The sequence below is a fragment of the Oryctolagus cuniculus genome, chromosome 8 (genome assembly GCF_051225735.1).
Source record: "Oryctolagus cuniculus isolate XC-2025 breed Fujian yellow rabbit chromosome 8, ASM5122573v1, whole genome shotgun sequence".
NCBI lineage: Eukaryota > Metazoa > Chordata > Mammalia > Lagomorpha > Leporidae > Oryctolagus > Oryctolagus cuniculus.
Window position 1 is genome coordinate 139,605,931 of NC_142874.1, and position 20,643 is coordinate 139,626,573.

At 63.0% G+C, this 20,643-nt stretch overlaps 1 protein-coding gene across 4 annotated transcripts in view; it reads right to left on the minus strand.

Annotated features, from left to right (window-relative positions):
• Nucleotides 1-20,320, minus strand: part of PDGFRA (platelet derived growth factor receptor alpha) — a 39,187-nt gene extending 18,867 nt beyond the window's left edge. Inside the window, exons 1-9 of one of the 4 annotated variants that reach the window (XM_070048112.2) lie at nt 20,231-20,320; nt 9,171-9,237; nt 8,126-8,443; nt 6,702-6,962; nt 5,562-5,692; nt 4,899-5,070; nt 4,132-4,321; nt 2,629-2,744; nt 1,079-1,205 (exon numbers count right to left, since the gene is read on the minus strand). In XM_070048112.2, the coding sequence (XP_069904213.2) occupies nt 1,079-1,205; nt 2,629-2,744; nt 4,132-4,321; nt 4,899-5,070; nt 5,562-5,692; nt 6,702-6,962; nt 8,126-8,443; nt 9,171-9,225 (1,370 nt within the window). In that variant the 5' untranslated portion in view covers nt 9,226-9,237; nt 20,231-20,320. Of the gene's footprint in view, nt 1-1,078; nt 1,206-2,628; nt 2,745-4,131; nt 4,322-4,898; nt 5,071-5,561; nt 5,693-6,701; nt 6,963-8,125; nt 8,444-9,170; nt 9,238-13,944; nt 14,079-15,922; nt 16,162-17,022; nt 17,316-20,230 lie in introns of those variants that run through there. The other 3 variants (XM_070048110.2, XM_070048111.2, XM_070048113.2) reach the window with 3 other exon arrangements.
• Nucleotides 20,321-20,643: the final 323 nt, after the last annotated feature.

The following is a 20,643-nucleotide window of genomic DNA, read 5'->3' on the forward strand; positions in this document are numbered from 1 at the left end:
GCCCGCATCTGAGCATGTTACAGGTGCAGATCAGGCCACGCCCATGTCTGAGCATGCTACAGGTACAGCTCAGGCCACGCCCACATCTGAGCATGTTACAGGTACAGCTCAGGCCACGCCCACATCTGAGCATGCTACAGGTGCAGATCAGGCCACGCCCACATCTGAGCATGCTGCAGGTGCAGATCAGGCCACGCCCACATCTGAGCATGTTACAGGTACAGCTCAGGCCACGCCCACATCTGGGCATGCTACAGGTGCAGCTCAGGCCACGCCCACATCTGGGCATGCTACAGGTGCAGATCAGGCCACGCCCGCATCTGAGCATGTTACAGGTACAGCTCAGGCCACGCCCACGTCTGAGCATGTTACAGGTACAGCTCAGACCACGCCCATGTCTGAGCATGCTACAGGTACAGCTCAGGCCACGCCCACATCTGAGCATGTTACAGGTGCAGATCAGGCCACGCCCACATCTGAGCATGCTACAGGTGCAGATCAGGCCACGCCCACATGTGGGCATGCTACAGGTACAGCTCAGGCTCTGCCCACATGTGGGCATGCTACAGGTGCAGATCAGGCCACGCCCATGTCTGAGCATGCTACAGGTACAGCTTAGGCCATGCCCACATCTGAGCATGCTACAGGCACAGCTCAGGCTCCGCCCACATCTGAGCGTGCTACAGGTGCATATCAGGCCCCACCCATGTCTGAGCAGGCTCAATAAAATATCACTATGGGTCCCTAACCTTGAACCTCTGAGCAAACTCAAGAGTTCAGTAAGGCACGTTTGCTGATCCCAATCTCCAAACAGGAGGTAGAAACGTGGGCCTCACTCGTGACAATCCTCCTAGGACAGCCATTCTTAAAACTCAGCTTATTTCCTCAGGCTAGAGACCCCTGGGAGCTGCTGCAAGCCGTGGGCCAGCTCCTCACAGCTGTGCGTGGGCCCACACACACCCAGATTAACGAGCACCGTGCATTTGGTCACCGGGAGTCACCAGCACAGACAAAGGGTGGTGACAAGAAAGGGAAGGCCCTGGAGGTCTCCGTCCCCAGGCAGCGGCGGCCTGGATACCTCTTGATATCCTTGCAGATCATCCATTCGACATCCGGAAGAGGCGTGCCCGCAGCCGTGCACCTCACCGTCTGTCCCCCGGTGGGGGCGTGGTGGTCATCCACCAAGTCCAGGATGGATGCGGGCACTGCAAGAGGGGGGGAGGAGTCAGGATTGGACCTGTGAGGCCTGCAAAGTGAGCGGGGGTCGGGACTTGGGCACACAGCTCCTGGATGCCCCGTGAGGGGCTGAGGCAGCGGTGCGCACGGCACTGGGGCTCCGACTGTGCCACTGGGCTAAGCCCGCGCTCACAGCTCCAGCGTCTCGGGATCTGCACCTGCGATGCGCTAAGTCCAGGGTGAGCAGAGTGCCTATGGTACCTGGTTTGCTCAGCAGGGATGCAGAGTTGGGGATTCTGCCAATGCATTCGGCTCAATCAGCATTTGCCCAGATGCGTCTGTCGAGTCTTAGTAGGCGGGGAAGATGCTAAGTGGCAGACGGGCTGGTGCTTGCACCACAGGCTTGCTGTGAGGACCGGCACGTGGGGGAGGGGCTCAGTGACTGGGTGCTGGGTATCATACAATATGATGTCAGCGTGATATGACGGGGTATGGTATATGATACAGGTATATGATGATATGGGTATGACATGATATGGGTATGATATATGATACAATTATGATATGATATGGATATGATATATGACACAAGTATGTGGTATGAGTATTATGATATAATATGGGCATCATATATGATATGGCTATGATATATGGGTATAAGATGATATGATATTATATGGGTATGATATTGGTATGATGCAAGATATGGGTATGATATAAGATATGGGTATGATATGATATGATATGGGTATGATATAAGATATGGGTATGATGTAAGATATGGATACGATATGATATGGGTATGATATGATACAGGGATATGATACGGGTATGGTATAAGATATGGGTATGATACGATGATATGGGTATAAGATATGGGTATGATATGATATGATATGGGTATGATGATACAGGGATATGATATGGGTATGATATAATATATGGATATGATATGATATGGGTATGATATGATACAGGGATATGATACGGGTATGATATAATATATGTGTATGATATATGATATGGGTATGATATGATACAGGGATATGATACGGGTATGATATGATATATGGGTATGATATGATGATATATGGGTATGATATGACATGAGCAGACTCGAGTGGTCTGGCTGGGGAGCGACCATTGCACAGTGTCTACAAGTGAAGCAAACTAAGCAAAACTCCCCAGAGCCATCCAGGCTCATGCAGACCACAGAGCAGGACTGCACACTTCTCAGAACTGGAGGTGCCACACTACAGGTGCAGAGGGGGCTGTCGGAACCTCGGAGCTCCCGGTGAGAGCACTGTGGAGTAACCTGGAACCTTCCAGAATCACTCTGGACCCTGCTTCTCCCCCACAACCCGGGAGAGAAGCGCCTGGCTCTCTCTGGGAGGCACCCACTCGTCCAGTCCCCTGCCTGCTCACAGGGGTCCTCCTGCCCCCGCTCCCCACCTTGAGTTAAGAGCTCGAACGTGTAGCTCTGGACGTCATCTTCATTCTCAGCCACGATGGTGTAATGGCCGCTGTCCTCCTCCTTGGCCCGAATGAGCTTCAACTTGCATCGATACCTTCAAAGAGAAGACTCCGTCTCAACACAGCATCGGAGCCACCACGGTCTTGGGTTGAAATCCCAGGTTTGTAAAAAATTAAAACATCTTCTCCCCTTGTCCGTGCCCTGCCTTTTTCTGGGATTCACCCCATACTTTCCACATTTTGAAGTCTAACGAGAGGAAAACAGACTTTTGGGACAGATACTGGTCATCTGCAAGTTCTGCTGTGGCCTTTTGAACCAGGTATGCACAGCCTGTGAGCTTCTCTCATTTGGAAAAAAAAAAAATTTGATTTCTACCTTTTTTAAACAAAACACCTGCTTCCTATAAATATCCACCATCTGGGATCTCCACCGTCTTGGCCAGTGGAGCCCCAGGAGAGCAAAGAGCCAGGGAGCTCTCTAGGAACCCGTGTGGAGGACCTAACATTCCCACTGCTGGCGTTTGCCTACAGAAACTTCAGAAAGTTCCAGAAGAACCTAATGAAGCTGATACAAGTGGGGAGGAGGCGCGACTGGGCAGACGGACAAAGAGGAGTGAGCCTTCTTACGAGGCGTTTGTTTTGTTTTGTTTTTTTAAAGATTTCTTTCTTTATTTGAAAGGCAGAATGACAGAGAGAGGGAGAGACAGAGAGAGGTCTTCCATCCACTGGCTCCCTCCCCAGAGAGCCACAGCGGCCGGGGCGGAGCCAGACAAAGGCAGAAGAACCTTCCAGGCTGAGCACTGCACTATCTGCCATCCCTGCTCCACAGAGGTCAGAAAATTCCATTTTCCACATGCTGCTGATCGATTACACATGGAGCTTAGTCCAGAAGGAAGCAGGCAAACGCTGAGGCTAACGGAACAGAGGAGACAGGCGCCACCCCGCTTCTGCACAGGCTCGGAGCTGAAGGAGCCAGTCCTTGCAGACACAGCTCTGAGTCTCAGATCCCGATCACAGCCGAAAACCCCAGGAGACCTCAGGCTATCACCCGACCCCAGTCCTCCCCTCCAAGGGCCTAAGCTTTTCCCAAAGCTGCATTACAGGTCCCTGGGGGTGACAGACCCAGACTTCTCCACCAGTGGTCAAGAGACGAGAGCAACCTGCCCATGTCACCAAGCAGCCCCGGCACCACTTCTAGCCAGGACATTCCTAGTGCCCATGGAGCCCCCTACCAGGGCAACTGTGTTCCACGCTGAGCCAACAACACTGTGTTTCCTGGAGACATCAAGGAATGCGTTCAACCCAAATGGTCTCCATTACCCTCTCCTTCCTCCCTGCCCCACCCCGCAGAGCCAGCGCCCTGTCTGTGACGGGGGGTGGGGAAGATGACAGGTGGCTCCTGGTGCCACCGACACAGCACCCACGCCGGGGACCTCCCGCCGCCCCGTCTCAGGTCTGCCAGGTGCGCCTGGGGCTCCTTACCGCGTCTCCTGCACCTGCTCCACGTCCGTGGTGATCTCCGTGAGATTCTCGATCAGAGTCCGGCTGTCCTTCAGCCAGGATATCCTGGGCGGGGGGTAGGCGCGCACCTCCACCACGAAATGCTTCACTTCGTGCAGGTTGACGGCCTCCGACTGGTTGAAAGTGGGCTTGATCTCCACAAACCCCTTCTCTGCAGAGGGAAGAGTGCGCATTGGAGCAAGGGCGTCAGTGCACACGGCCCCCCGCAGTGCACAGGGCCCCTGGCAGTACACACGGCCCCCGCAGCACACACGGCCCCCACAGCGCACATGGCCCCCCGCAGCGCACACGGCCCCCTGCAGCGCACACGGCCCCCACAGTGCACACGGCCCCCCACAGTGCACACGGCCCCCGCAGTGCACATGGCCCCCGCAGCGCACACGGCCCCCGCAGCGCACACGGCCCCCGCAGTGCACACGGCCCCCCGCAGTGCACACGGCCCCGGCAGTGCACATGGCCCCCGCAGCGCACACGGCCCCGGCAGTGCACACGGCCCCCCGCAGTGCACACGGCCCCGGCAGTACACACGGCCCCCGCAGCACACACGGCCCCCACAGCGCACATGGCCCCCCGCAGCGCACACGGCCCCCTGCAGCGCACACGGCCCCCACAGTGCACACGGCCCCCCACAGTGCACATGGCCCCCGCAGTGCACACGGCCACGGCAGTGCACACGGCCCCCCGCAGTGCACACGGCCCCGGCAGCCCTCGCGGGAGGCGGGCCCTACCATGCACAGCGATGGTGACCTTCTTCATCTCTTTGACCTCCCTGGTGGCCTGGCGGGCAGCGCACTCATAGTCCCCGCTGTCCTTCACTGTGGCCCTGGGGACCGTCAGCGTGTACACCAGCTTGAGTGTGGGGACTTTGATTTCTTCCAGCATTGTGACACCTTTGCCCTTCTGCAGTGGCAGAGGAAAAAAAAAGCTTTGAAGATGTGCGCTCTATTTTATTCATTTATCTGAGAAGCAGAGAGAGGACTAGCATGTTCTGTCTGCCCGTTCACTCCCCGCAAGGCCCACAACCGCTGGAGCTGGGCCACGCCGGAGCCAGGGGCCAGGAACACAGTCCAGGTCTCCTGTGTGGGTGGCAGGGGCCCAAGGACTTGAGGCCTCCCAGGGTGCACACAGTGGCATTAGCAGGCAGCTGGAATCCAGAGTGAAGCCAGGACTCCACGCCAGGCACTGTGGTGAGATGCAGGAGTCTGAGGCAGCTGGGCCAATGCCCACCCTCAAGGGAGGAGCCTGAAAGACCACCTGGTGCTCACTGCAGAGGCGAGGGGCCCAGCAACGCCAACAGGACATGGATCACTAGGGGGATGCACCTGCCCGCGATCCCTAGCGAGATGCACGTGCAGCCAAGTGCACCACGGCCGTCTCCATGGGGCACCCACCATCTCCCCGGGGTAAGTCCACTGCAGGTCCACCACTTCGTTGTTGAAGACGGCGCAGGTGACCACAATCGTCTCTCCTGCCTTATACACAGTCTGGAGCGCTTCCATTTCCAGATCCAACTCCGACGTCGCTGCAATGAGAACACACACGAGCGCCTGAATCCCCCCGTGCGCACACACGAGCGCCTGAATCCCCCGGTGAGCACACACGAGCGCCTGAATCCCCCCGTGCGCACACACGAGCGCCTGAATCCCCCCGTGCGCACACACGAGCGCCTGAATCCCCCCGTGCGCACACACGAGCGCCTGAATCCCCCCCCCCCGCCCCGGTGCGCTCGGCTTATGAGACGGCTTCAAGTGCGCACGGGTGAGAAAACCCCGCAAAATGCTCCACCAATCAGTTCGAGGGAGACAGAATCTGTAAAACCTCAGAGGCCTGGCTATTGAGGTCCTGAAGACGGAGGGGCAGCCAGCAGCTGCACAGAAATACAAAATAATGACAAGAGCAGACAACAGTCCACGTGAGCAGAACGCAGGCTCCCGGCACCAGCGGGCAGCTGTGCCCCGGCTCGCTCACGGGCACTGACTCGTTCACCAGCCAGGCTTGGCTGGCCAGCACTATGCGAGGCACTTGGCTCCTGTCCTGTGCCCACTTCCCCGTCACTCAGCTCCTCCCCAGAACCTAGCCCCGTGCCTGGCACAAGGCAGGCCCTCACCAAGGATTAAACAGCCAGCCACCCCCCACAACACTGAGCAAACACCTGCCAGTCCAGCACGCAGGGCCCCATCCGTGCCAGCTCGGCTCACATCAAAGTCCCCAACCACACTCTCCCCAGCACAATCCCTTCTCTTAAGTTAATAAAATTCATCTAAGCCTCCACTGCCTCGCCCTGGGGTGTAGCTTTGTTTCTAGGGCCTGCGCAGCCAGGAACGTGCACAAAACGCTAAGAGATTTAGGCAAGAAAAGAATTCCTCGCAGTCTTTCGGGGTAACCGGGAGCTCCTACACAGGTAGGCACCCTGGAAGCCCGGTGGCGTCACAGCCACAGAGGTCAGGCTGACGCCGTCCAGCGACCGTGCGGGCGGGGACTGTGGAGCGAGAACCCGGGGGTGAGGGTGGGGTGGGGTAGGGGTACGGCACCTTTCAAGGCGTAGATGTTGAAGGGGATGGTCTGCACGGTCTTCCCGCGCACGGTGGCCTCACACACGTAGGGCCCCATGGTGAAGGTGCCGTTGAAGCCGTGCCGGCTGTCGTAGGAGGCGGGCACCAGGCCCTGGCTGTTGCGCAGGGTGACGGGGGTCTCGGGGTCGGTGGTGCGACACGGGATGATGGCCGAGTCGTCGTCCTCCACGATGACCAGGTAGTCGGTCATCCCCAGGGGCACGAAGGCGACGTCCGGGTCTGGGGTTAGAGAGGAAGAAGAATCTTCCAGGCACGGATTCCAGCTCCACCCCTCCTTCCAGAAAATCACCCCGCCCAGCTACCCTCAGCACAGGTGCACCCCACTGACGCTGCCACCGCCACGGCCAGAGCTCGCTTCCTTTTTTAAATAAAGATTTATTTATTTGAAAGGCAGAGAGAGACGGACAGAGAAGGAAGGAGAATTTTCCACCCACTGGTTTGCTCCCCAAATGGCTGCAATGGCCAGGACCACGAAGGCCAAAGCCAGGAGACTGGAGCTTCATCTGGGTCTCCTACGTGGATGTAGGGGCCCAAACACCCAGGCCATCCTCCACTGCTTTCCCAGGCGCATCGGCAGGGAGCTGGATCAGAAGTGGAGCAGCCGGGACTTGAACCAGCGCCCCTATGGGATGCCGGTGTGGCAGGCAGCAGCTTAACCATCTGCGCCACAGCGCCAGCCCCTAGGTGGGGATTTCAAAGTCTGAACAATACCACACTGCCTGAATCCTAAGAGTATCAACAACAGAGGAATACTAGCCAGGAATTCAAATCAACATTTAAAGAACAAAAAGCAAACACGGACAATAACAGACTCCAACTCTGTTCAAAACAGGAGAAAATAACCATAGTTTTTAGGTTCTGAGCTAGACCTATTGGGGCCGGTGTTGTGGTGCAGCGGACTGGGCCACAACCTAATGCCAGCGTCCTGTATGGGCGCTGACTACCCATCCAGCTCCTGCTGAGGCACCAGGGAAGCAGAAAACGGCCCGAGTGTTTGGGTCCCTGCACCCACGGGGGAGCCCTGGAGGAGGCACCTGACTCCGGCCTGGACTGGTCCTTGCTGTCGCAGCCACGTGAGGAGGGAACCAGCAGGCGGAGGAGCTCGCGCTCTATCTCATTGAACACTGCCTTTCAAACAGATGAGTGCATGTTTAAAAAATAAAAACGTCAAAACACAAAACGCCTATCAGGGACTAACTAGTGCAGTGGCAGATGGAAGATTCCTCCTTCTCTCTCTCTCACTCTGCCTTTCGAATAAATAAAAAGAAATCTTTACAAAAATAAACTAATAAGCCAAATCTGAAAAAGAGGGAGAGAGAGAGAGGGAGAGAGAGATTGCAACAGGACCACAGGGAGCTCGGCCCGCGGCCCCACCCACTCACCCGGCACGTAGATGTACACGTGGCTGCCTTCCACGTCGCTGTCCTCCGTCTGCGTGTGGTTGTAGTAGCAGGTGTACAAGCCCGTGTGGGCCGCGGTGGCACTGCCCACCTCCAGCACGGCCACAAAATAGCCAGTGTTGTTCTCCTCGCTCCTGACGTCCACCCTGGGGCCCTCGTCCTCGGACACGGGGTACTGCCAGCTCACTTCACTCTCCCCGGAGCAGCGCAGGGTGAAAGAGGAGTTCAGCGGCACCACCCTCTCGCTGTCGCCGGGGGAGATGGAGGGTAGCGGGAGCTGGCAGCGCGTGAGGCTCGGCCCTGCAGGAGGAAGCCCCCGGTGAACGGGCCGTGCAGACACCACCATCTCGGTGAACGGGCTCTGAGCCTCCCCGGGGTGGACGTGTGAGAGCAGGGTGCCCCCGAGTGCACCCGGGCCACCCAGCACCCTGCAGAGGGGCTGCGGAGCTGGCGGAGTGGGTGCAGAGCCTCTGGTCTGGCTCATATCCACCACACCCCCATAGATAGGACCTAAAACGGCAAGCAGGTAAGCTTAGCGCCTCAACTGGAAAAGGACGGGTGATGCAGGCACAAGTGGATAAAAGCCAGGTCCGTCCGACAGATGTCCCAACCAATGGCCAAACGACGACCTGCAGTGAGAGCCCAGGGGAGTCCCCACAGCCAGGCACAGAGCCGCCACTCGAGTCCTGGGGACCAGGACAGGCACCTCCGAGACGGCCAGGCAACGGGAGAGCAGGTGTGACTTCCTGGGCACACACTTTCTGCTCTGGGTTCCTGGGAATGCCCTTTGTGGGCCCTGACCCACCCCTCCTGGAAGCCCATGTGCTGGGGTGGATGGGGGCTCTCCTCGCTGACCACCTCCCGTGCCGGATCCTGACCCTCCTGAAGCTGCCGCTAGGGGGACACCCAGGCCAAGGGAGCTGGGGTTTGTGGTCCCTGCAGCTCCGGGCGCTCGGGACACAAGCACCACACCCACAGGACATGGCTCCCCGGGGGCGAGGGGCCCAGAGGGGGCTGGGGCGCATACCTGCCAGGAGCCAGCCGAGGACCAGGACCAGGAAGGCCGGAGGGGAGGGTCCCATCGCGCCGCACAGCTGCAAAGCCAAAGGGAGACCACATTAGCAACGACGTCCCGCCCAAGACGGCCCAGCTGAGACAGGAAGAGGCGTTCAAAGAAGCCCCAGGTGGCGCGGGACCCAGGCTGCAGCGCCAGGAGCCTGCACGTGGCTTTCCCGCCCTTGAGTCCCGCTTTGTTGTCTTGGAACTGATCCAAGAAATGAGGAGAAACAGGGCCTTTTAGATCATGAAGTTCAGAATGGGCAAACCAGAGAGCTTGGGGCATGGACCTGGGCTTGCCAGCCCGCGCTGTCGCCCCTGTAGTCGCCTGCTCCCTGTTTCCAGAGGCCACAGGCGCTACAGCCCAAGGGGTGAGGGGCTGCACTTACCCACCGGGGACCCAGGCCCTCCCAGCACGCCCCCAGGGATCCCCACCACCCACTGCTCTGTGGCAATGGTGACGGGGTCTCCACGTCCCCTGGAAGACAGCACAGTGCCTCTGTCGATAATGACTCTCGTATGGGTGCCGGTTTGAGCCCCGGCTGCTCCCCTTCCCATCCAGCCCCCTGCAAACGTGCATGGGAAAGCAGCAGAAGACGTCCCAAGGGCTTGGGCCCCTGCACTGGATGGAGCTCCCGGCTCAGACTTGGCTGTTGTGAACCAAACTCCCACTAGCAGTCCCTCCAGGACACAGGCACAGTGCGGCTCCGTTCTCCCAGGGCCCCTCCGAGAGCCTGCTGCATTCACAGCCAGGCTGAACGAGGCAGGGACAGCCCAGGGCCCAGCCGTGTGGAAGGAGAGCCACAGAGAAACGGGAGTAGACAGAGAGCAAGCCGGGGGGCGATATGTGCCCAGAGCCTGGGGCTGGGGAACGCCGCAGATGTGGCGAACCCCAAGGAGCCTGCAGAACCCCGAGTTTCCCGACAAAATCTGGGGAAAGGAGGAGCAGGAGGGACTGACACTGCACAACCACGACCCACGCGGGGCATTAGAAAGGAAGGAACGGCAGGGAGAGGCGGAAATCTGACGGGAGCCTCTCTGCAGCCGCTCTCGGAGAGGCTCCTCCCGGGTTCCCACACCCCGGCACGGACCAAGTGCTCTGGCTGAGGTCGCCGCCCAGGGGCTGCTACTGGCTCAGGGGAGTCGGGCGCCCAACCCTCACCCACAGGAGGTCATGCTGAGGGCCCAAAGTCGCCACACAGGCTCGACCTTGGGCACCGCCGTCCCCAAGGTGCACCCCGGCCATGCCATGGGATTCGATTTGCCTCTCCCCGGAGCTCGCCAAGCAAGATGCGAGGACACGACTTCCCAGGAATCTGGCTTCAGAAGGGGAGGGCAGAATTCGGCCTGGGACGGGGTCTGGCCCCAGGTGGGCTGGTGGGCTACAGAGACCCACGCGTAGACCTAAGTGTGGGTTCTGGCATCCGATGGGCACTTCCGCTGGATGGCGACCCAGTTACAGAAATCTTGATTTCTCCTGCGTTGACTTCTACGGGGGAAATGGAGGGGCTGCGGGGGGAGAGACACTGGCCAGTGGGGGCGGATGGCCGGAGAGAAAAACTTGAGAGGAAGACAGCCCATTATTCCTCGAGCCTAAGTTGTCATGGGTGCTGGTAGGAGCACCAGGACGCCGCTGATCCTAAGAAGTGGCAGTGGGCGGGGTCTGGGGCCACAGGCAAGCCACCTCTTGGGTAAGGGCTCAGCTCTGCTTCCAGTCCAGCCTCCTGCTAATGCAGACGCTGAGAGGCAGCGGCGCTGGCTCAGGTCCGTGGGTCCCTGCCGCCCAGCCATGTGGGAGAGCCCTGAAAGGCGTTCCGCGATCCTGGCTTTAGCCTGGCCCCAGCTCTGGCTGTGGCCGGCATTTGTTTGGGGACTAAACCAGCGGATGGAAAAAAAGTGAAGACAACAAATAGCCTTTTTCAATGGCAGCTGAGGCTCACAGAGGGTTAGCAAAGGACAGAGCAAAGTCCCACCGCTGGGGGCACAGCCAGGTTCCCGAAACACCTGGTCTCCCAGGCAGGGCTGTGTTTCAGCCCTGTCCTGACCCTCCCCACTATCTACAGACAAGCATGGTGGGATTTGGGGGGGCCCTGTTCCACTCTTCCTCCCCGCCAACCCCGATGAGCTGGGCTGAGGGTTCCTGGGGGTCGCAGCATGCGCCAGGGGCAGGACCACCTGAGCTGGAGGTGCTGTGTGTGTGTGTGTGTATGCGCGCGCATGCGTGTGCCTGCCACTGCTAATCCACTTAGTGTGCCTCAAAGCAAGCCCAGGGGCCTCTGAGTGCCTGGCTTCTGCCCCCTTCCTGGTTCCCTTGCCAGGCAGGCGGCTCGTGAGACTCCCCCAGCTTCAGAGGGGGCACAAGGGATGGGTCTCAGGCCGCACCAAACCTCCCCATGCATGTCCAGAGCCCGTGGGGCTGCCCCCATGAGCACCACGCCCTGGCACAAGCAGCGGTCAAGGACCACAGAGCCTCCACGGGACCGCGTGGGTCTCAGGTCCTGGCTCCCCTCGCTCCCAGGCCAGCACTCCCCTACAACTCCTGGCAACAACACTGACTCGTGCGTGACCGCCCAGGCCTTGCCTCCCCCGATGAGTGGCCCTCTGGGGGTCGACCCTAGGAGCGGAGGCTCACCCTGGGGACCCTGCCAGAGGTGGAGGCACAGCAATGGGCCACCACAGGGGACAGCAGCAGTAGCAGCAGGGAGCCGCGGGGGGGGGGGCTGATGCACGCCTGCTACATCCCAGCTGTCTCACCCACAGCACAGACTTCCGTCTCCATCCCCTCCCACCACGCTCTAGCAAGAGAGCCCAGCAAGGCAGATTGGCCCAGGCGCACTCCTGGTCCTTCTCCTCTCTGGGGAGATGCCACGCATCTCACGCGGGAGTGGCTTCTGTCTCTTCCTCTACAAACCAGGACCGGGGGCAGGAGTGAGGCTGCGTGCACACCCACATCCAGGTCAGTTCTCTGCTTCCCGCCCATGCGCACCCTGGGGGGCAGCAGGTGCCGGCTGCTGTCACCTTTGTGGGAGACCCAGAGTGAGTGCCAGGCGCCTGGCTCTGAAGGGCAGTGAACCAGCAGGTGGACTCTCTCTCTGCCTTACAAATACAACGGAAATAAGTTTTTAAAAACATGCTTCCATCGAGGCTCGCCGGCTGGCACTGCAGGGACTGGTGTGCAGCTCGCCGGAGCACTCCGGGTTTTTTGTTTTGTTTTGTTTGTTTGTTTGTTGCCTTTCTTCCTGCAGAATCCTGCGATGCCTCGGACGCAGCAAGCTGCTCAGCGGCTCCCTGGGCTTCTCCTTGCTAAGAAAGCGGGAGCTGCCCTGCCTCTCTGGCTCTGACGTCCGACTCCCCACGGCCACTCCCACAGCCCTGGGAGCTGCCGCCTGTGCCGTGGCCACCACCGCCTTCTCCTGGATCATCTCAAACAGAAATAAGCACCCAGGGACAAGCGGCTCGGCTGGACAGGACAAGGGCAAGCAAAGCCGGACCCGTTCTCTAGCTCTGCACGGCGCCTCCTGCGGCACAGCCCGGGACACCGACGGTCACCCCGCCCCGGCCTGATTAAAGACCACGGGAGGCGCTCTCAGGGCCCCAAAGCCACCGAGGGCTTCAAGCCTCAGATGCCCGAGGTCCAGCTAATTCCAGCTCTGCTAAGTTAATTCTAACTGTGGAAATTACACGGCCTGTTTTTCCCTCTGCGACCAATGTTCTCCGGGATCTCACAGCTTCAGCCCAGGCGGCCGAAGGAGCGCATGGGTGGCAGCGGGCTGGTGTCCCGGCGGGGGAGGGGCACGCAGGAGCCCTGCGCCCCACCAGGGCCTGCTGCTGTTTTGCCTTCCCTGCGCGCGGCGGCACATTCCAGCGACGGGTGTGGGCTGGGACAGTCCTGGCTCAAACCTTTTCTGCCCCAGTTACGGAGCCAGGGAAGGCAATGACAACGCTTGCGTTGGACTGTCCCCAAACTGCTGTGGCTGCAGAGGACACATTCAGGAGCAGCAGCTAGTGGCGCACTGGTCGCCAAGGTGCCAACACCAGGTCTCCTTACGCGCAAACAGGAACAGGCACCCACCCGCCTTCCTCACAGGTGTGCTAGGATAACAAGGTACGGCAGGCGAACGCCGCTCTGCACATCAAAGCAAAGGATGGATAACTGCCTTCACAACCAAATAAAAAAAAATACACAAAAATCCACAGAACACACGCTGTCTGTGCACTGATTCTTGCAGCTTTAAGGAAAAAGGAACGGAAACAGCGTCTGAGCGTTGCTCCCGGGTGGACCCGCGCCCTCCCGAGACGCCAGGGCCACGGCAGCTCCCGAGGGCGGCCAGCAGGTGGCAATGTTGCTCCGAGGATGAGCGCCCCCCGGTTCGCCGCCACCACCAGTTCCGAGCTGTACACCCATCTCGTTTCCAACCCTTTCTGGGGTGGCACTTCTAAGTGTCGCTGGTGGCCACGGTGGAAAGCCCGCGGAGGGGGCGCAGGGATAGGAAAACCGCCACCGAAAGCGCCCGGAGCTCCCCGAGCACCCCTACCCCCGGCACCCGCGAGCATCGCGTACGGGCCAGGCCGCCGGGCGTCTGCGGTCCTCGCCAAAGCGCACGCACCGGCAGCCCTCGGACCGCGCCCGGCGGTGGCGGCCGCCCCTCCCCCGGGACCCGCCACGCTGAGCCACGACGACGCCCCCCGCCTCCAGCCCATGCCAGGGACCCCGGCAGGGGGCGCGGCAGCCCCGCGGATCTTACCCGGTTCCTTCCTCGCTCGCCCGCCGCCCCGCACTCGGGGCTCCCGCGCCCCGACAGCGCCGCCCGAAAGCCCTGGCGCGCGGTTCTGGGCCGGCACCGCCGTCGGGCCCCGCTACGCCCGCTCGCCCAGCCGCCCACGCCAACAACGCCGCCGCCGTTCCCCCTGCGTCTCCGGCGCCCAGAGGTCGGGGAGGGACCCCCGGGCGATGCGTGGCGCGGCCGCTCGCCCCTGCGCGCCGCGCCCCCGGCCTCAAAGCCTCCGCGCCCCGGGCGAGACGCTGGGCGTTTGCATTGTTTTCGACGGAGACCTGCGAGGCCCGGGCGGGGTGGAGGCGCCCAGGGGGCCGGGCCGCGGTTTAGGGTTACAGGCGCACGCCAGCGCCTCCTACGGGCCCGACCGCCGCGCGGCCCGCGCCGCGGTGCGGGGAGGCCGCGGGCTTTCCAGAACCCACGCTTGCTTGCCTGGGGCCCGCGCGGCCCGACGCTCGGAGGCGGCGGGGAGCGGCGCCCCCAGTGCCAGGTCCCCCCTGTCCTCTCCTGTCTCCCGCCCTCCGAGCCACCCCGGCTCGCGTCTCAGAGTAAAACAAAAGGACTTGGTACCAAGCCCTCTCCGCGAGACGGGCACCGCGGGTCCGGCCCTGCGCCCCGCGCGGTCACCGAGGGCTGAGACGGGGCCGGGACTCTGGGGCCGCCGAGCGCCGCACCTTCGGGGCCCCGAGCGGGCGTGCCGCGCCCTCCCCAGCAGCACCGCTCCTCCCCCGGCCACTCGGACGCCGGGCGCAGCCGCCCGAGGGCCAGAGGTCCCGCCCGCTGGGGTCCGCTGGAAGGCTCCGGCCACAGCGTCCGGAGGACGCGTCCCAGCGCGGCGCACCGCCCACGGCCCGTCGCCAGGAGGCACCGAGCGGGCGGGCCGCGGCGCCAGACGCGTTTGCGGCTCCGGGGCCCTGTCCGACGCCCCTCCCCCGCATCCCTCCCCAGCTCACGGCCAGGAGCCCGGCCTCCGCTGAAAGCCATTGCCGGCCCCGGGACCGGGGCGAGCGCGCAGCCGTCCCCGCTGGCTCCCGCGGGCGAGGTCCTACTGTGTTGGGGGTCGAAGCAGAGCGCGAGGCAGGGGCTGGCCGGGGCCCTCCTAAGGGCCCTCCAAGCTGGGAAGGGGCGCGTGAAAGCCCGCGGCCGCCCCGCCTCGCGCTGAGTTCAGGGCTGTGCGCGGCCGAAGGCTACCGGACCCCGTCGGCCCTGCACGCCGCCTCCCGCTGCAGAGGCCGCCGAACAGCGATCCAGAGCGACAGCGGCGAGGCGAGCGGGTCCAAAACATTGAGCAATCCCGCCGCGGAGCCAAAGAGCCATTTCCCACCCCGCCCAAGCCCCGGGCTTCTGCAGGCAGCTCGGCCCGGACCCGGCGGCCCTCACCCCGGAGCTGGAGCGAGCGTCACCTTGTTCGGGGGGCGCTTTGCGCGCCAAGCCTGAGGTCCTGGGCAGGGGCTGCGGGCGCAAGGCGCGGGCCAGGGTTCCAGCTGCGGCAGAGACGGGCAGGGGACGGCCACCGCGCTTCCCTGCAGGCGGCTGGCAGCTCCGCGCACCTGGCCAGGCGGCCCGGGCTCCTTCTCGCTCCGAACTGGCCGACACCCTGTCCACACAGAACCGCTGATCCCAGCTGTTTCAGGGCCAAGCGGACGCCGCCCGCTCCCTTGGCACTGCCAGGAGTTAATCTCACGTGCAAAACAAAAACAAAAAGCCCGCGATTTCCATGGGGACAGACGGCGGCGAGAGGAGGGGTGCGCGTGGACTGCTCCGAAGCGAGCCGGGAGGCTGGGACACGGCCGCTGAGAACCAAGCGGCTCGAGGCGAGTGCAGGGACAAGCGCCACACATCCCCAAGCCGAGAAGGGCACGGCCCCGGCCACCGCGGCGGCAGCAAGGCAAGGGGCCGGGAGGCAGGGGGCCAGGGCGGCTCACCTCCCCCTCTCCTGCCTTCTTACCTCGCACCGACCGCCTCCGTCCCGAGGCCACCGACGTTCCTCCTTTAAGTTCTTAGAGCCTGTTCGCCGTTCCAGTCTGCGGCCGGGACGGCGCAGCGGCCCAGCCCCAGGCTTTTGCAGGAGCCACCCCGCCAAGGCGGCAGACGAGCCCAGACCGGTGGGGGTGGGGACCACCGCGCACGGCGAAGGCCCCTCGGAGCGTCGTTCCAAAGTCCTTAAGTCCCAGCTGCTGGAACGCGAGGTGATGACGACTTCTTCACTCCAGGCCAAATGTGTTTGTCATTACGCCAGACTGCTCGCCTGCGGCGCCCCCGCACCAGGGCGCACAGCCCGAGCGCTCCGCGGGGCCGGCGCCCGCTCTCCGTCGCCGCTCACGGGCCGCACAAACCGTTCGGGAGCTCCGCGCACCCTCGCCCCAGCCTGGGCGCTTCTGCTTGCCCCGCAGCCGCCGCCACCTGGCTGGGTCTGGCCCCGGCCCGCAGCAGGCGCAGCGCCGTCCAGCAATCACTTGCGCTCGGCTGGCGCCATGTGCACCGGGGGTCTGCTCCCGAGGTGCGGCCGCCTCCCGCCGAGCCCCGCGCGCCTCCCGCGCCCGGCTGCCCCGCGGCGCTCCACACCGCCGGCCGCTGCGCCGTCCCGCCAAACCGCGGGCCAGGAATGAAAACACTCATTAAAAACCTGTCGCCTTCCAAGACCCACTGCCAAGAGGAGCGCTCACACCCCTGCGTCCACCTCCAGCGCGGTATCCACGAACACCGCCCCCGCCCCGAAAAGAAACCTCAAAAATGTAAGCCTAAACAATTTGACTGGGAGGCCATAGGGTTGCCAGAAAAACACCGCTTTCAAAAATAAGTCTGGAAAAATGTGTGCGCTTTCTTTTTTTTTTAAATCAGCAGACTCAGTAACTCGGGTTCTCCCTCCCCTCCCCCTCCGCCGCTCTCCCCCCCCCCTCCCCGGGAGGTTTATTCGGAATTCACCCCCCTCGGGACGCACCGACTGCGACCCAGCGCTCCGACGCTGGAAGCTACTTTGCGTCCTCCAGCCCCAGCGTGCGATCAGGGACTTCCCTGTGGAACAAAAATCCCTTTTCTCTCCCTTACCTTCTCCTCCGATGTCACTCCACAATGAAAATCCTACACATGGGGTAAAAAGTGAGTCCACGGCCTGCGCTCTGCGCCCGCTGTCGCCGCCTCTGTTTCTGCGCCGCTCGCTCCCAGCGTAATGAGCTCAGAAACCGCGTTTTGTAATTGATTCAATGTTATAGTCCATCCTTCTAAAACTAATCATTTGCTCTAAGTAAATAGCTGTCAGGAAATGAAGCCCCCCCCCTTGGCCTCTTCAAAATAAAAGTTTCCCCGGAGCTCCCTGCGCTCTGAGTCTCTGCATCTCCGCGCGGCGCCCTCGCCTTTTGCTCTTACGCAATCAGGGGGTCCAGTCCCAACCCCCGATTTCGACAACAACTGGGGAGGGGAGGGGGCGGGGAAGCGGGCCAGATGGGGTGGGGGTGGCGTCAGGGGGGAGGTGTCGCCGTTCTGCCGGGAAAGAGGGTTCGTGAGCCTGCAGAGAGCCCCAGCATCACCAGAGCCACTTTGCTTCGCAACCCGGGGTCTGTTTTCTGGCGCTGCAAATAGTTTTGTATTCTCTTTGAAAAGAACAACAGGAACACATAAAACTCCGAGTCCGCGCCCAGAGAGAATATAAATCTGGAGTGAGAGATGTCCCTTTCGTAATAGGCTCCTGGCCCAGCTCGAAACGGGACCCTCGGGAGCGGTCTCCGAGTGGCCGTGCCGTTTTGGGCTGGAGGTCTTTGACGGAAAGTGCGGCGGAGCTGCTAATCCCTTAATGGGATTAGGCAAACTGCCGAGTCCGATGGGAGGATGATGGGTTTTTCAAAGGCTGGGTGGAGTCTGAAGTGGGGTCCAGAGAATGGAGGGTCTGTGTCGTCCGCCGGGGACGGTCTTCCGCAGGGCGACCTTTGCGCCCTCGCAGCCACGTATCTCGTTGCGCCTTTGTTTTGGGGTTATCTGGGCGAGGCCAGGGGCCCGGGGGCTTCGGCCCGGACGTCGGGGCGGTGGTCTAGGCAAGCCCGCGCGCCGCGTGCGTCCGACTCTGCCCGTGCCCCCGGAGTGGCCAGCGGGGCTCCTAAGCCAGCGCCGCCCGACGCGAGGCCCGGGACGGCGCCGGGAAGGGACGATCCTGCGCGCGAGGGAAAGGGGGCGCTGGCGCTCCAGCAACCGGAGCCGGGCGGAGCGGGGCTGCGGAGCCGCGGTGGGGGAGGGGAGCGCGTTCCCTCCCCGGCTCGCCCTCCTCCCCAGCTCTCTCGCCGCGGGCGGGCGGGGGGCGCCAGCCTTTATCCTCCCTGGCGCGCGCGCGCGCGCGCGCGCGCACTCAAAACGGCTCGGGCGGGCGAGCAGCTCCCCGCACGTCGAGCAGCCCACACCTCAGTGCCCGGGAGGGGCTCGTCGGCAGCGGACAGGCGGGGTTCGCCGAGCGGGGCTTCCAGGGGCGCAGGGTGGCAGGCCGGGGCCTCCGCGCGCCCGCCTCTCGCGCGTCCTCAGCCCGGGTGACTGCACGGCTCGCTCGCTATTACTTCCACATGTTCCTTCAGGAAGCCGTGGCAGGCAGATATATGAACAGCCCGTTGTTCGGAATGCGCACAGGATACCGTAATGCTTGTAGAAAACGAACGGCCGCTAGCTACCCGCCCACCCCCCAGAAAAAGCAACTGGGGGCCTCAGACCCCGGCCTCGCTGGGACGCCCCTCAGGGGCTCGGCGGCAGACGGCGACCTCGCGGGTCGCTCCGGAGCAGCTCGCGGGGACCCCCGAGGGGCGTCCCGGGGCCGCAGCTCCTCGGGAGCCGACAGCGGCGAGAGGGATGCGCCGACGAGCCTTGGCTACCCTCTGGTAGCGATTACCTGCCTAATTTGAACGCTGCCTTTGTTGCGATCATTAACAAACGGCTGCTAAAGGTTTCCATGTGTGACATTCTCCCAGGTTGAAAGGCCCCGGGCGCTGACGGCGCGGCTAGCACCCCGGTGGGGGGTGGCGCAGGGCGGCAAATGGTCGGGGGGCGGCGGGGCCAGATTTCGCCCGCTGCGGACGGACGGAGCAGAGGCCGAAGGGGCCGGCCATCTGCCGCCCCCTGGAAAGCAAAATAAACCCGGTGGCCGGGCGCCGCGGCGGGCGGGAGGTCCCCGCAGCCAGGCGGCGGGAGTGGGGGGTGGAGGGGCGAGGCCAGCGCGCCCCGCCCACGCTCGCAGCCCGGTCCGCACCGCGCCATCCGCCCTGCCCCGGCTCCGGCGCGGCCGGGGTCGCCCTACGCTCCTTCCACGTGGCTCCCTCGACGCCCAGGGCCCTGGGTGGTCTCCGGGCTGCAGCCGGCGGGAAGTGTGGCCTGGCCGGGCGGGCTGCGGGGTCTTGTCTCCCTGACCAGGGCTGTGGCCGAGGCAAGCCACGGGGGACAGGGCGGGGGTTCACGCCTGCGCCCACCCGTGCGGGGATCGCGACTTTCGACCTCCTGGGCGCTTTTCTGGAGCGTCCATGGAAGAGTTAAGAATGAGGCTGCCCGCGCCAAAGCAGAGCGGGGGCCTGCGTGGGGCTGCGGGCGTTGGCCTTGGCCTGGCGTGTCCGGGCGGGCTGGACGCAAGGTTAACGCGAGGCCCCGTGGAGGAGCCCGGCCTGCAGTGCGGGCCTCGCCAACCTCTTGCAGAGGACCGCCTTGGGCCTTGTAAACAAAAAAACAACTCCGGCCCGGCCCGGCCCCGCCCTGCGCTGCCCGCGGGTCTCTAGCCCTCGGCGCCCAGGACCGCGGGGAGCGCCCGCGGGCCGGGCCTGGGCCTCGGGGGCGTGGCCCGCGGAGGGGGCCTGGGCATCTGCTCCCCACCCCCACCCCGATCCCGTCTTTTCTCCTGGAATTCGCGATGTCCCGTTGCTCTCGGAGACTTCTGAAGCCAGGCCGTTAGTGGGGAAAACCGCATTGAAGCAAACCTGTGAAGTTGTCTTTCCCCACCCCCAGGGACGCCGGCGCGGGGGGGATGGGGGGCGGGGCGGGATGGGGGAGGTCTCGGCTCCGGATTTGAAAAGCAAGGGCCGTTTGGTGGTTCGCGGGAGAGCGCGGCGCTGACCGCCCCATTCCCACCCTGGCGCTCCCGGCTGCAGCTTCCGGAGCCCCAGCCCCTATGCTCGGGCCCGCCCCCGCAGAGGGGTCCATGGGTTCGGGGTTCACAGGGCCCCGAGGCTTGGCCCGCAAGTGGGGCGTGGGCGACCTGGAGGGCGTTCACCCCGTCTCGGGCGCGCGCGTCGCTCACCTCCAGTTGCCGCGGTAGCCAGGCCCGAGGGTGCAGCGTCTGCCTTGGGCTCCTTGGGGGCCCTCCTTCCAGGGGCGGCTGTGTCAGGGGTCCTCACGCCGCCGCAGGCTGCCCTGGGTGCAAGGCCCCGAGCTTGCGCGGTGGTCCAGCGCGGCTGGGGCGGGCTGCGAGCCCCTCGGAGCGGGCTCTTGGGGACCCCAGCTTCCTGGATTTAGAGATGCGATGGTCCCCCTTCCTCCCAGCGCCTTCTTAGGCCTGGGGTTTGTGTTGCTTTTAATTTGAAAGCCGGCGTGCGGGAGGCGGGGGCAGGGCGATGGGGAGGTCTGCAGTTTATTAGGGGCCTCAGCCGTCCCGTTCTGCAGCACGCAGCTGTGGCTGGGGAGGGAGGAGGGCTGGCTCCGGTGAGGTCAGCC